Source organism: Ammodytes marinus (assembly GCF_949987685.1).
Source record: "Ammodytes marinus genome assembly, chromosome: 7".
In the NCBI taxonomy this organism is placed as follows: Eukaryota; Metazoa; Chordata; class Actinopteri; order Uranoscopiformes; family Ammodytidae; genus Ammodytes; species Ammodytes marinus.
Genome location: NC_137211.1, coordinates 8,929,356 through 8,945,647, shown reverse-complemented (window position 1 = coordinate 8,945,647; position 16,292 = coordinate 8,929,356). Strand labels below are relative to the sequence as shown.

Below are 16,292 nucleotides of genomic sequence, written 5' to 3'. Positions count from 1 at the left end.
GATGTTCATTCAAATTATAGTAAAGCACTTTCAGCAATAAAACAAAACTGTTCCTTTAATATGGGGAGATTTGTGAACAATCACTCTGACGTTTAGCCAACTCACGATTATAAGTTCAGAAATATTGTAGTCCTGAATGATAGCAGATCATATACATTTGAGCTAATTTGAAAATTAGATACAATAAAGAATACTTAAAGGAATAGCTCATGTTTGCTGGGAACTGTGCCTATTAGCTTCCTTCCCAAGAGTTTGATTAGCCGGAGCCAGACAGTTAGCTTAACTTAAGAAAGGGAAATAATTGCCTTGCTCTGTCCAAAGGTGGAAGAAAAAAAATGCTTACCAACAACCAAAATAGAGAGCTATTAAAAAAAATCTTGTAAAAAGAAAGAAGGCTAATTCTGTTACAGGCAGTTGCCATGTTGATGTTTTGTTAATTAGATATTAGTAAGAATCCATGTGTTGTTGGGCTTGTAGAATCAGCTATCCTCACCCGTTTGCTCCCTCCCTCCCTCCCTCCCTCTCCTCTCTCTCTCTCTCTCTCTCTCTCTCTCTCTCTCTCTCTCTCTCTCTCTCTCTCTCTCTCTCTCTCTCTCTCTCTCTCTCTCTCTGAGGCAGACACACCTCAGTACACCCTGGCACCGCACACCCAATGTGGGCGATGCTGATGTGAAAAGGCATCGTTACTTAACAGTGACTCACAGTGCACCATTATACCCTCACCACCACCACAACTGCAACAACCCCCCCCCCCCCCTCCACCACCCTTGAATGTTGTTCTCTTTCCGTCTCTTCTATCCTTGCATCCGTTCCTGCAAGAAAAGTTAGGTGGACATTTAAGACAAAGGATGGAGAAATGAAAATTGAGGGTCTGAGAACGGCAACACACACACACACACTCACACACACATCTCACTCCTTCTTTGAGGCCGTGTGTAGCCGCTGGCAAGGTTGTGAGAACGGAGAATGGATTCAAATTGTTCTGTGCATATTTAAATTTGAAGAGAGCGCACTATTTCACTTGCATGAATTATAGGCTGAAAACAGTTTTCTAGCTGTAAACCAGCAACAGGGGCATCAGCATCTCCAAATTCTGTTGTACAAATCTGAATTTCGTTGTGCGTTTTTTAATGATACAACAACAATAATGGCAATCTATTCTATTCTATTCTATTCTATTCTATTCTATTCTATTCTATTCTATTCTATTCTATTCGATTCTATTCGATTCTATTTGAAAACAGTGCTGTGGAGGAACGTCAGCACAACGTCCACGCCCATGCTGGGGGGGGGAGGGGGGTTTATAAGTTAGAGTTGTTGTAACCAGGGATGGATAGTTCTTTATCTAGGTCAGTCCATGTCAGCCAATAAGTCCAATTACCATCAGTCCCGGAAAGAGAAAAAAAGCTTTGACCTCTGCTCTGCTTTCACTGAATCTGAAAATGATTGGCATGGATGGACATTTCTTTATTCCATGGCAGAGTTGGGATTTGATGAGAATTATACAAGATTGTTAGTTACAATAGATAGAAATTATACGGTGCCTAGATTGAACAGCAAAGATGGAAAACATTGGAGGGGGGTGCCATGGTGTGACGTGAAAAGTCAACGGTTTCCCTGGGTTTGGGGGGAATATGTAGAGATTCATCTTTCATGAGGCTCATGCTGATATCGGAGGGCTTTAACGAACCACAAAACGAAACCCACTGTCCCAGCCTTTCCAGCGTTTTCTCTCGGTCACTCCCCAAATGCATTGCCCTGCAGAAAAAGCAACCCCCCACCACCATCACCACCACCACCACCACCCAAAAAAAAAGAGAGAAAAAACCTGCAACTTATCAGCAGCGAGAGTGCACTCAATGATTCATACACTCTTTTAAGAGAACTTGAAACCTTGGCTCTATTTCCGTCCCGGCCTCTCTCTCTCTCTCTCTCTCTCTCTCTCTCTCTCGCTCTCTCTCTCTCTCTCTCTCTCTCTCTCTCTCTCTCTCTCTCTCTCTCTCTCTATCTGTGTATGCTGCACGGACGGAGCAAAGGGATTTACTGGGACTAAGTAGTTTGATATTTCTATTGGTTTTTCTGCATATATTTTCACTCTCTCTTTCCTCTCTCTCTCCGTGATCTTTCTCATCATATGGAGACCAAGGTCATGGCTGATTGAAATATAATAGAAGTGTAGACATCTGGCCTAATACTGTGGGAAGTTAAATCTATTTTAATGGCCCCTGCCGCAGTGGATTCTCTCTGATGCACTCTTGCGCTTCACTGACAGTAAATCACAATGTTCTCTTATTACCCTGACTGGAATGAGGGCATAGAGAAAGAACAATGAGGGATCCACATCATTTGTTTTCACCCCTCCCTTGCTTTTTCCTCTCCTCTCCTCTCTTCTCCTCCTCTCCTCCCCTCTCCACTCCGTTTGCGACTCATAAAGCAAGGGGCTTAAAGAGAGTGACATCATGAAAATAAAAATAAAGGGGATTATGGGCGAGCTATTGTGCCATATGTGATTACTGGGGCTTCCATGTTCCCTGGGGGGGATGAGTGACTACGAGACAACATATTTTATTTATTTATACAATTCTCTCTAATGAATAAGAATAGGAAATGTGGCAGAGACCACAGTATTGCCCCCCCCCCATCCCCAGTCGAAAAGGAGACTAAACAAAAACGCAGCCTTTAGACCAAACATTAAAGGAATTTCTATTTCTTTCAGTCCCAATATTAAGATTAAAGATATTTTTCACCATTCATTTTTTATCTATAACTTTTAGTGCTTTTTTTTCTCCCTTTTTCTTCTAAATTGAATTGACACAAATGTGTGGCACACGGCCCCTTTTCGCACCTTTTCAAAATACTTCCTTTGCGGCTGTGTTTTTTGGAGTTCAACTGCAATCCAGTAGAGGTCCGCTCGCATCTGCCATGAGGAGGCCAGTCTTTTTTACCCACCTAAATGAGATCCATTTTGATGTGACATTTGAGAGAATTACCGGTACATTCGGGAGCAGCAAAGAGGTTAGCTCACTCCTTCGCCATTGGCTGAAGCCCACCACGGCCCACCTTTAGTGACGGACGGTACGAACGACCCTGAGCTACTATCGGTCATGGCGAAACGTCCCACCCCCCCTTCCATTGCACACTTCACTTATCCCAGTTCTGTCTTGCTGTCCGTCAGCCATGTTTCTGTGCTATTCCATTCTCCTTTTATTGTACTATTCTGTCTGCTTCTCTTGATACATCACCCAAATGGAGCATCCATGGCGTTTCAAAGTCAGGCCAGATAGCCTTTGTGGACCCCGCAGACCTTCGCTGTAATGGTCACTTGTGTGGCGCACCTCGGCAATGTTCAACACCTGCCGATGATGAGTTGGATTTGTGCCCCGTCTATACGCTCTGCAAGGTTGTTGATCTTTGAAGGTGAATTTTGAAATTCCCCCATAAGATGTTTTAAAGATTTACTGTTGCCATCCGTCTATCTGTAATACACAGAGTGGACGGTAAAGACCTTTATGTATGCACGGCCAGCTGTTGTTTGTCGCCAAAACCATGCTGCTCTGTCATTTTTTTTTCAACTAGCATATGGCTGAATGACTTTCCATAGGACACCGTATACTCATTTAAAGTTATGTGAGAGTTGTTGTGCTTTTTTTTGCTTCTTCGTTTTTTTTTTGTCAGATTAGTTATTTTTAATGTATTTTGAGTGCGTCACTCACTAAAGCTGTAATAACAGAGTCCATCAAAGACAGGCAGCTCTTGTCTTTGGACAATTTGCCCCCCATCAGCCGTGACAGGCTCTCTGGTGTACGGTGCAACATTTTCATTCTCCTCCCTTTGACGAACACATCATTGTTCCCAGATGAGCTGTCTTCCACTAAACACTTCACAGGCCGTGAATGACTCCATCACCAAGCTAATGACTCCATCTCATCTTCCCAGCCGTTTGTGTCGAGAAAAACTCTTAAGCTGAGCTGATTCATTTGTTTCTACTTAGGATAACTTGATTACTCGAGATAAGTGGACAAGGTGGAGCTCTCTTTTGGTTACAGATGCTTTAGCCTACTAGCTCTCTGCAACGTTGCCTGGCTAAATCTTTTTTTAATTCAATGCACTTTGAGGATGTCAACATATATTATGCTGTATGGAAGAGAAGTACAGTTTAAAACCTGGAAAAGGTTTACATGAAATGCATCTTTGTGTTTCTGTACATTAACAATACATGTTGCCCACCTTATACTGAATTTCAATAACGTATATCATAAATAGCCTACAGAATACACTTGACTTTTTAAATGTATTAAAAATTATAATAGTAAGTTGTGTCCAACATTATAAATACCAAACCAAGCCATATTTTTCTACCCTGTCTGAACTTTCTCCTCGCAACTCTAACCACGCCCAACAGTCATGACTGTGTACTGACAGAAACCACTGGTGATCAGCCAAAGCAATATGTATAAGCTGCTTCTTGGTTAGAATATGAATAATAAACACATCCCAATCAGACCATTTCGTTTACAAAATAATAATGTAAGTAAAATAAGTTTAAGGATCTGATTGAGTATTGGTGCCAACTGAGTCTTTTTTATAAACTCGATTAAAAGGTTTTCCTTTTTTCATGCTTTGCATTTTTATAGTTCACATTAATCTTGTGTTAAAACTGTTACCTGCTACTTACTTAGAGTTCTACCTTACAAACAAGAAAAAACACATCATATCTCAGAATAGGTTATGTTGGACTGAATGTCATTTCTTTTTTAATTGAGCGAATGAAACTCTAATGATTTATTAATTTAAAAGTGCAAAGCAATCTATAATTACAGCTTAATACTTCAGACACTTTTTAAAACCCGTTTTAATGTATACATTTGTTTTACATTATCTTGGTGGTCATACACGTTTATCAGTCTGGATCTCCTATAGATAAGAAAAAATAAATAATAAACAACATTGTCCTTATGGGCTTAATCCCACTCCCTTCGTTTCAAAGAACCAGAGTTACCAGAGTCAATATCCCCCCCAAGCAATAACCCGCATCTATAAACTACATGTTTACTACTATGTTAAAGCAAAATGTTGTTTTGATGTCAAAACCACAACTGCCTCACAAAGAAGCTCTGTGCTATGGTGTTTAAGTTACGAAGGGAAAACGAGGCAAAGATTTGATGTGTAAATTCTTCAAAAGGTTCCAAAGTAGCGTCCTTTTCTAGGAAAATGACAGATTTGCTGAAATTTCACCTCTGGGTGAAGGTTAGCGAGAGAAGGCTGAATCAACATTTGCCGTTTCTTTCTGACCCCTCTCTTTTTATTCACTCTCCTCCATGTCCTGAAAGACAGTATATTTATGAATTATTTATCTATGCTTGAAAATATTAAACTTGTGATGTCCTTGTACCGTGTCTTATCTCCAAGGGCATCATAAGAAGCTATAAAGAAAGGGGAAAAAATCAGCAAAGCGATGGAAGGCACGGTCGTAAAGTAGACACTGACAGCATTTAAATCTTGGTACATACCTCAACATGTTAAATGAATCATTCTTGGCCTAACAACCCTGTCCTTCTCTTTCATTTCTTCTTTGTAGTGATTCCAATGGGTTATACCCCAAAGTAGAGCTCTTAAGCCTAATATTTTCTTCACATATTGAATGTAAAGAGTTTTGCAAAGGTATACCTTGTCGATATACCTTCACAAGAAATGAAAGCTAAATTACTCTATTCTTCAAATATATCCACAAATATATTCAATAAATATATATTATCATGGATGACTAAGAATGACAGCAAACACTGACATTTGAAATGATGGAAGCAGCCAATTTGGCATTTTTGCTTAAAAAAAATGGCAAACGATTACTCAATTAGCACAATTATTGCCGTTCATATTCTGTATCGATCATATTAATACCATTTCACAGGTTGTGAATCAACAGACAGAACCGTTCTCTTTTGTGTTACCTCATGGTCTATCCATCCTCAGTTAAACGTATGTATACTCACACATGCCGTGCTCAGACAGGAATGGATTCTAACACCAGTGAGAATTGTTTTTCATATTTTTTATTAAATGAAACCTAGTGCATGTGCTTGTTAACAATCATAACAAATGACAACACTAGTAAATGTTAGACAACAAAGAAACAGACATTTGTAAAAGCTTTATCGTGGGAAAAGGAGTTGTCAGTGATAATATTTCCGAGCAAGCACCGAGCGAGGAGAGTGAGTGTTATGGGAAGAGAAAAATAGCACATCACCCCCTGATAGTAAACATACTCCCTTTTATTATTATTATTTTCTCCCTAATGATGCACATTATGAGACTTTCATCCTATCTTCAAGCACCAGCTCTGTTAGTGGGGACATTGTAGCTGTTCCTCGTCGTTCCTTGCCATTTGTTTGCTAGAAGTATTTGTTTGCAAGATGAATTGCCGAACCGACAGGCGAGATGACAGCCTACACGAAGATGATATTGAATTGATTTCTGAAATGTTGCAGAACGGACTAGTTGATGTGTACCACGAGACATGAATAATAAAAATTCTATTAAAAAGCCCTTGAATGGCTGACACTGGAATATTATTTGTGATGATTAATTTTCTTCAGTCATTATAAAGGGGAGTTGGCATCAGATTGCCTCTGACAAAATTGCTTTTCATTCCCTGGTGAATACCCTCAGTATGCTTTTTGAGAACACAAAACCATATTTCTCAGAGCAATATTATGTCAAGATAGGCCCTGGAAAGGACAAGCAAAGGCTCTGCTCATGTATCACCTTATTAATACCATTAGATCTGTGCTGTTTAACCATGTTGGATACATTTCATAATGAGCAATGGGAGGTTGGTTTGGTCCAGTTTTCTTTTTTCTATTTCTCAAAACTATGATTGGCATTATAATTATATCATAAAACAGCCATTAAGTGAGCGTCAACGGTGTTTTTCCACGTAATAAATTTGATTAACTGTATTTTAAAAGGCGCGAAGGCTGACGGTTTGTTGCTTTGAAGCTGTCGAGATCTCTAAAGCAAATGACTCATGTACAGCAGCTGTTTTCATCTCACTCTAATTAATTTGCAGCGTACGTTTGTGTTGAAGTAATTCCTTACACTTTTGTGAGCGCAGTCAATTTGCATTTTTAATTATTTTTATTTTCTGCAAAACAGCCCGAATAGACTGCTTCATTCCAGTGTCTGCCGCAAACACAAATATGAACAGCAAAAAAAAAAATCAACAGGTGCTTTTAAAAGCCAATTAGGACGTTTTTTTAATTACTCCAGAACGTTCTTTGTTAGCTGCTTCTCTCCTGGAGTGTTGCTGAATTTCAGTTTACCATTCAAATGTTGTATAGCAGTAGCTACACTTGTATGGCGGGCACTGTTTTTCTTTCTTTCTTCAAGTGTCAAAACTAGCCTCCTCTTTTGGTTATGCTGTAAATAATGGCAATAGTTTTGAGATACAGGTACAAAGTTTGTATACTGTGTTCATGTGCATTTTGTTTTCCTTTATGCTTCCTCCCACATTCCAAAGATATGCAAATTACTGTAGATGAATTTAGACTCTCAATTGCCCATACTGTACACATGAAGATGTCTTGTCTATCTGTGAACTGTTCTGGCATTTTCCTTTTGTTTATATACGTTGAAAATGATCCCCTTTCAACCCAACTAATAAATGTTGCCGGGATTGCTGTTTCCCTGAAGTGTTTTTCAAAGTGCCACTAGTTTCTGCTTTTAATTATAACAAAAAAAATACTGCTTTTATTTTATTGCATTTGCGTCATGGGTCCCAAAGGAGTTAAACAATATGGTCATGTCTACCTCCCTGTAAGGTTTATGTAGTTTTGATTCAAAATCTGAAAAATAAAAATAAAAAGTAATTCCTTTCTTTTCTTTCTCTGTCTTTCCAGAGCTACTCCAGTCAGGGCAGAGGCGGCAGCGGCGGAGCAGGGGACGAGGACTACGAGATCCCCCCCATCACGCCCCCCAACCACGCAGACCCCTCTCTGCTGCACCTCATGGAGCACGAGTCAGGTTACCCCTTCCACTCCCTGCCTCACAACGGCCTGCTCAACACCTACTCCTACCCGGAGCTGCCCGCCCTCATGATGTCCAACATGCTGGGTCAGGACACCCACCTCCTCTCGGGGCCGATGCACTCAGTGAGTACATCTTCTTTTTTTTGGTCTGACCCTCTTTAGATGCGTTCCCCCCCCCCCCCAAACCCTTTGTGATCGCGCAAGTCAAGCGTCATGGCAGAGCTAATTATTCTTCGTGGTCAGAGGGCTTGAAGTGTCACGGGTGTCACTGAAAGTTCAAGTCTTTTCAGAATGCTTCCAAAAAAGATTATTCATCTTATAATTCTCCACTGTAGCTATAAACTTCGCATGAGCAGCAATGAAACAGCAAAATGAGTAAATTGGCAATAGTCTCATCTTTTTTTTATGTTTGCAAAGTGTGATCATTTGTGCTGTCAGAGGCCAAGGAAGGTGAGGCAGTGAAGTATGAGGCAAGGCCGGAGTCTATACATGCAACATTTATAAATACGGAGAGCTGCTGCCTCCTTACTGCTCAGACCTTTTTCAGCATAGCTCCCTTTAATATCCGTTCAGCTGCGCAACTCAAAGATTTCATTGCCTCAAAGTGAGCCAAGAAAGGGAGCGAAAAACTTGGCGCTGCTATTTTTTCTTCTTTCTTTCTTTCTTTCTGTCTTTCTTTCTTTCTTTCTTTCTTTCTTTCTTTCTTTCTTTCTTTCTTTCTTTCTTTCTTTCGTTATAATCAGCAATGCAGAAAAAAAGGAATAGGTAGGGTTGGACAGAAAATCTTGATGGGTGTGTGTGTGTGTGTGTGTGTGTGTGTGTGTGTGTGTGTGTGTGTGTGTGTGTGTGTGTGTTTGGTGGTGGGTGGGGGGGGGATCCCTTGTCAGCTACTTTTTATTTTCAAAAGGATACCGAGGACCCCCGCTCCCCTCTCCAGTAAAGGGACTTTTTCTTGTGTTAAACATGCTTCAGACTGAACATGTAAACACCCCTGGCGAATGCATTCAAATGCTTTAATCATGGGATCGAACCAGATGAATTATAGATGGCCTGTGCGGTGAATTATTAAACGTTATATACTTTCATCTGACATAAATATTACTTTTTTTCTCTCTTGCCCTCCATCATGAATATTTATGCTTTAATGTGAGCATCCATGGCATTTATCCTCCGTTAATCAGGTCTTATGTGATTTTCAGAATCAAACTGCATAAGTTGCTGGCTGCCGTTTTTTTTCCGTGGGTGGTAGCTAAGGCCTCCATTAAAGCCAGTCTTCAGGATTAGGTCACAATCCATTGGCTACTGTGCTGAATATGCTTGGTGCAAAAGGAAGATGCTGTTGACTGTGTCGATGGATGGTTCGACGAAACCTATTCACTAATTTGGAAGGTGAATGTGTAACAAAGCAGCCCATAGTATTTTAGAAGGAAACTAAGAGGGAGTGCCTGCTTCTTAAACAGCTTTTGTTTCACCTTTGCAATTATTTATTCTCAAATAGCCCTTCAGGGTAATGTTCCATTTTCTTATTTCACACCCCCTTTTCTCATAAATGAACCGTCATTGCAATAAATCATCGCGCAAACAGAGACTTGCACACACTGTGAAAGGTCCGGAGATTTATGTAACACATTCATGTTTCCCACTTCCACATTTTAGTACTACTCTAGCAGAGCCTGGCTAATAATAGCCGCTATTAATATTTCTTGTTGCCTAGCAACCCCAGCAAGTAATAGCTTACTCTGGAAAAATAGATGACCGATAAGGAAGCAGGAGGGGGCGGGTGGTGGGGTTGGAGGAGAGGGGGGATTCAATTCATTTATTATCTCCTGGGACAAGGGGAGCTTATTTCTGAGGCTGCGGAATAGGAAAGTAGGCTGTATATATTGAGAAATATTTTAAAGCAATTGGAAATGGGGTTATTTTCATTTTGGTTCCATTAGGGATGTTTCTTTTGATGTTTCCCCAACAAAGTCAATTAACCTTAATTTTATACTGATAAAGGTATAACTAAGGAGATTGAATGTATGTCTGCCGAAGGCTTAAAGAATAATAAGGGGGAATGGAAACAGGCTCTGAGTGTAACCACGGTCAGAAATGAAGAGACAAGCCTCTACCTTTGTTGTATTGTATTAACAAAAGCCTTGCAGACTCATTTTGAAGGAGATAGCTGGAAAACCAAAACGCTAATCGTTCAACAGTCTACTTTCCCCATCGCTGAAGAAGCGAATAAAAAGTCAACAGCATTACCTTAAGGATACACTTCTCTTCAATAGAAGCTATCCTTCAGCACACATATAAACCTCCTACAAGTACAAGCTCAGCTGGAGCAGCAGATACGCTTCATCTCAAGGGATGTTGTTGCTGGTTTTTGTACAACATTTAGCCTAGGGCTAAAGCTCTGTAAACTTCTCCCTGCTTTGGGATTCTCTTTTTCAGCGCACATCGATCCTACAGCAAACACAGTTAAATCATTACAGGACTGAGAGCGGTGGATTGACCATCATCATCGTGCTGCATATTGCACACCATTTTGCATCAGTTTTTCCTCGTAGCTTGAGAGTCTGTACTTTCTATTTATTTGCAGTTGACTACATAACAATCTTATCATTTCTGGCCTGAAGAACAGCGTATGTGTGTGCCAGAGCCTTGTTTTTTTTCAGCTAAATGTATTCAGTCTGACATCCTCCTCTGTTCAAAACTAATTATGACTCCACAGGCAGCAGACATATTAGCTGGTGAAACAAAAAGACGTGTAGCAGATGAGGACAAAAACAGGTGTCAGTTATAGTACATGCTTTGAGTTTTTTTACGATAAATTTAAGTGCCTGACCGTTTTATGTACATTGAGTTTTTTTTATTTTCAACTGGCAGATCCAGCACTTTGTTGCACAGTTGGAGGGCTCGGTCAAATCTGCTGCAGTCGCATGTTGTACATTATAGTCTTAACTGACAGTTTTGAACCAATTCCTCAGACTTGAAATTGCGCCATTTACAATGACACCAACAAGCAGAAGGATCAACGTCGGCTTTATACAGAGACAGAGCTGTCAGTCATAAATGCTCCAAACTCCTCCCCAGTACGCCGACCTACTCTGTCAGCTCCTTTGAATCCGGGCAGCAAAGGGCCAGGTCTTGGATGACTGGCTACTGTGAAATGTAACATGTCTTCATGTGAATAGCTCATTGCTGAGGGAGAATCCCCTTTCTCCCCGTAAGCTGTCAGCCTTTCTGCCACCCCGGCGCATTGGGGAAGAGGTTGCACCCAGGGGTCTCGTGTTCAACAAGCCCCCCTGATCGTTGAGGTCTGTCTGGGGCTACAGCGGGGCGACACACGGGCCACATCCAGCTCTTTGAAAAGAGAAGTATGCTCCCCAGCAGAGGCGCTAATGAGGGGTCGTGGAGGAGTTTGTCAAGCGGCCCCAGCGCGGAGCCCTGAGGGGCGCCGGCGTGTTTAAATATTGAAACAGAGCTCAAGCCCACTGTCTCATTACTGGTGTAACGAGGCTGGTTAGGGGAGGAGGAAAGACCCTGCCGCCAAGAAAGCAGCTGCCAGTTTTACAAGTTTATGTCACACGTTCAGTAATGCTGTAGTGATGGATGCATCTGCATTAACAGATTTTATTTTTTTCTGTGTTTTTTTGGCCACTTGAGGGCATAATATCTCCATAGTAAGCTGGTAGACACATTGCTCTAACATATTACCCCTTTATAGATTTCTGCCTACACATCAGGCGTTTAGCAACTTAAGCTTTCTTTTTGAGTTGCGATGTTCACTCTGCTTTTAGCTTGGGTTCAAATTCAACCCCTGAGGGAAATGGGCATATGTGACAGATTAAGATGTGAACAATTGAAGTGTGACAGATGTGAACAATTGAAGTGTTTTGCAAAAAATTGAATACCAAGTGCACTAGTCCATGTACGTGCAAAATTACAGTGTATGAGTGTATCTATTGAATATATGTGTGTGCCTGTATTTCAAGGATCAGTCTGTGTCAGAGTCACTGCTTGCTATAAGGTTATGTGAGCTTGACTTCATTTAATCTGTGAAAGGAAATTTATTTTGCATCACTTGGCATTTAGGACATAGACAGCGGGGGGAAAGGCCATAACTATTTAATGCAGTGATATAAAAACTATATTGACAGCTGTGTATATTAACAGTGCAGGGATAGTTATGTACAGACCCAATCAAGCCATCATAAAGGGTCGGAATAAGCTTATCAACATATCCCACAAATCTATGTTGTGGAACATCTTAGACAAGGGATATTCAGATAAATACTGTATATGCAGAAAATGAAAATGCACAGAAAGCAAAAGGGTGGATATACTGTAGTACATTCTTCTAATCCACTGACTGACTTAAAAGAATTGCAGTGTGTCTTGATTTCACATGCTCTGTGAAGTTGGATTAGTGTTGTTTTTTAAAATTGAAACAGCAATCTTTTTCTTTGAGTGTAGGTTTTTAGACGTATCTCATATGACCTGCCTGCTCTGCTGCCTTTTCACTGGGATAGATATGACATCTCGGTGACGTTCCCAGATAAATCACTTTTTAGAAATGTTCTCTGTTGTGGCTTTTCATTTAAAAAAAGACGGATGCCCTTCAGTGCAACATTCCACAACAGGGGTGAACAATGTGTCTTGTAGTTGTCAGGAGAAATGACAGTGAGATAATTGGTGGGGCAGTCCCATTTCATTCATACTGAAACAAATAGACTTCCAAAGAGGATTGTGCTTGGAAAAAAAACAAAAGCTTTGTTTTCATGCGGCTTATCGTGCATGGTTCGGAGTGAAGTAATGAAGTGGAGTATCAACGGATTGAGCATTAAAACAAATGCTCATTCATTGTAGTTCATGAATATTCATGACACTAATTCAAATAACCTTAGGCGACTGTTACGTCTAATGAATGTTTAAAGCAACTTGGTCACAGAGATTTGAACACTGCGTTACAGCTGACTTTCTGAGATCAGCGTACACAAGGGTAAACAGTTAGGAATGGCACAACCAGATTTCAGTGGTGATCAAAAATACATCTAGAGGACAATCTCTCATGTTGTCACATTAGTCACGGGCCATTGACGCTCCAACAGAGTACGGGATGACATGCAGGAGGACAGAAAGGTGAAGAGTTGGCAATCATCAGAACTATTAATCAAGCAACAGAATATTAATCAATCAACGCCTTTGATAACCTCAAACCCCTATCATTCAAAAATGTAAAAGTGCTGCTGAAATGTAGGTATTTTTTCAGTGTTATGATTGTAAACTGAATACATTTGAGCACCGTTTCATCAGTAAAGAATCGATCTTTAATAGCAGAACTTACTCAAACTTGGTAACATAACCAGCCATTTGTCTGCAAACCAAGCTGGCTCATTCAGGATGGAAGTGTCGACGGGCAGGAAAATGAAAGCCGCCACGGCACGGCGCCTAACAGATCAGTACTCACCCTCGGTGGGACCCTGGGGTGACTGAACATGTTTACTTTCACCACGCGGATGTTGGGAAAGCCTGGCACTCTTACACCCTGTGAGCAGGAGAATCCCGCTCACTGCCCACTTAAAAGGGGGCCTCGGCTGCTCCCTTTGAGGGATCAGCGTGGTGGCTCGTCCTCGCCACCACCGCAACGCTAATTAGGCTCACCACAAAGCCAGCCTGTGGGGATAATGTCCCATTATTAGAGTCATTTGTTTCAATTAACCGCTCTGTGATTCTACAATAGCACAGCGCGGCCCAGTGCAAAGAAGCCATTACTCTCGCCCAAGGAACCACTGAGCTTTGGGACGAGAGTGTTTGTAGGAAGGTGAGGGATACCTGCTACTGCCAGCAGTGGTGCTGCCAGGCTCCACGTATTACTGCCCAGTCACTGATGAGTCATTTCAGCACCGAGGGAGGGGGGAAAAGTCCTTCACATGTTTTCTCTAGAGCTTTTAATACATTACTACTGGATTTGTTATGTCTGAGATTTTCACTGAGAACTGATTGAAGATTAGCACGAGGGATTGTTGACTTCAGCGCCGACCACTGAGAGCTATAGACGGTTCTTGTTCCTCTCTCCATACCGAGCGCATTGTGACCGACTGAACTACTATTCTGCCACTATATAATTGCGCTGCTTGTGTCATTTTTAGACTGCAATCAGGTTGCTTACTGGGCTTTTTATCCCGCATGAGGCCCTCCTGTTTTTCTCTTGCACTTATGCATTGCTCTTGTAACTTGAAAAGATTAACTCGTGCTTTTTTTTGTAAATCAGTGGACGGAGAAATATTTCATTTTCTTTGACAATTTTCCCCAACAGAACATGAAATGACAACCAACAATATTCTATGATAATAGCTGTTTGTGCTTATGTTGGTCACAGCTTGTGGCTGAGAGAGCCTAATGGTTGCAAGTTGCATAATGCATGAATATGAGAGAGATTATGATTATTAATATCATTATTATTATGTGTTTTGTTGCATGATGTAAGAGGAATAACATCAGGAAATAGCGTTTGGATAAATGGCTTTGATGTCGGTGCGTGTTCCTTTTATTTTCTCTCTATTTTCAGCTTCACTGTAAACTGCCTCAATGTTTGAGGACACTTATAACAGCAGTGGTACAAAGAACGTGTATCAATTTCAGATGCTGCCGAATACAATTTTTCAAATAACTTTTAGGTCCTTTCAGCGCTGGATAATGGGAACTTCGATTGTCACCGAGAGGTTGCTGCCCTGTGATGCCTCTGTTGCCAAGCTCTCTCATTGGCTTCACCCCCCCCCCCCCCCCCCCCCCCCCCCACTGCACAGATGTTTACAAAGAGACATCACCAGCTCACATTAAAGGGTTCAAGTTGTCCCCTCGGGCGGTTGCTATGGAAATAACCCTGCTCTGGTCGCTCATTCATGTTTGATTAATTGCTTTGTTGCCTCTACATACAAGGACCTCATCACGGGAACATTTCATCTTGAAAACAAACAATAGGAAAAAAATAAAGATAATTGTGTCCGAATCGTTTTGTTCTCCCTGCCGGCTTTGTGTACACTTTGTGGATGTTCTGTGGTGATAAAACAAGTCTAAAATCATACTAGTGTTGTATTAATGTTGATACAGTCTTTCCTGGGAAGCCGTACAAGAATAAAGACTATTTTGTACTTATTTTCCCAGACTCACCTGGGCCAAAGAGAAGCATTTTGCCTCTCACCCCCCTCCCCCCCACCTCTTAAATTGCGCCGTGTAGTTCCGAGCTACAGCAACCCACTGGGGCCAATTAGGATGCCAGCAGAGCCAGGAAGTGCATAGCAGATGCTTTTGCCACTATTTATTAAAATCCAATCTGCGGGGGCTCCTCCAACAGCTCGTTAAACTACCGTTAATCTAATTAGCTCTCACTTGCCACTGTTTTCACCACATTACCAAATACAAGGGCCTCGAATTTGCAATTTAGGCTGATTAAGTAGGGCCAGCGCAGTTAGGCAAAGCTTGCAGGGAGGAGCTGCTCAGAGCTGTCAGTCATTTCACAGAGTCGGATAAATCATGCGGCTTAAGCTTTGCAATGGCTCTGGGCTGGAGTTTTGAATTAAATATATCTGCAATGAGAATACTGGTTGAAATCATATCCATATTGCCAGTTCAGTAGTGCAAGCAAGCCAGCACGTCTGAGAACACTAATGAAATATTCACATCATAAAGGCCTTGTGTATTTGTAATGGCATTGTATCAGAACTGGATACAAATTCCATAATGGGCTCTTTATGGATCAGGTCTGTACAATTCCCTCTCATGTGCTTTCATGTGTTTTATATCATGACCATGAATCTGCAGTTCCGGTTCATTATTGTTTGGGCCAGGCCCTATTTTTATTTGATGAGTGCGGCTCTCTGGACAAGTGCCTGGTTCTACTCAGGGATCTGTGTGGTGGCTTTGACATGCAGTCCTGCTCATTGCTTGCAGATGGGCTGTCTGACATGGAGCTGTAATAGCTTCCAGATGAGGAAGGTAGGGTACATAATATAAGACATATTTTAATACATCAAGCCTTCATGGTGAATTAGATGATGGGGAGACACAAAGACAATACTAACACACAGAGGGGGGGGGGGGGGGGGGGTTGTAAAATAATTGCAGCATGAGGTGAAGAGTTTATATGAACTTGTAGTTTAACTTGACTATGATGTTTAAGTTACCAACAGGATGTTAGAAACAATTTCAACCAGCATTTTGTTTTTTGGATTCCATCCATGGCATGTACAGCAGTCTGAGTTTAGAGAAGGATGAATC

The 16,292-nt window shown here is 41.3% G+C and overlaps 1 protein-coding gene across 3 annotated transcripts in view; it reads left to right on the top strand.

Moving 5' to 3' along the window:
- Window positions 1–16,292, top strand: part of LOC307253387 (TOX high mobility group box family member 2-like) — a 72,193-nt gene that overhangs the window by 44,661 nt on the left and 11,240 nt on the right. For all 3 annotated transcript variants that reach the window (XM_080031412.1, XM_080031411.1, XM_080031410.1), the window contains one exon: window positions 7,899–8,150. In XM_080031412.1, the coding sequence (XP_079887538.1) occupies window positions 7,899–8,150 (252 nt within the window). The remainder of the gene's footprint in view (window positions 1–7,898; window positions 8,151–16,292) is intronic.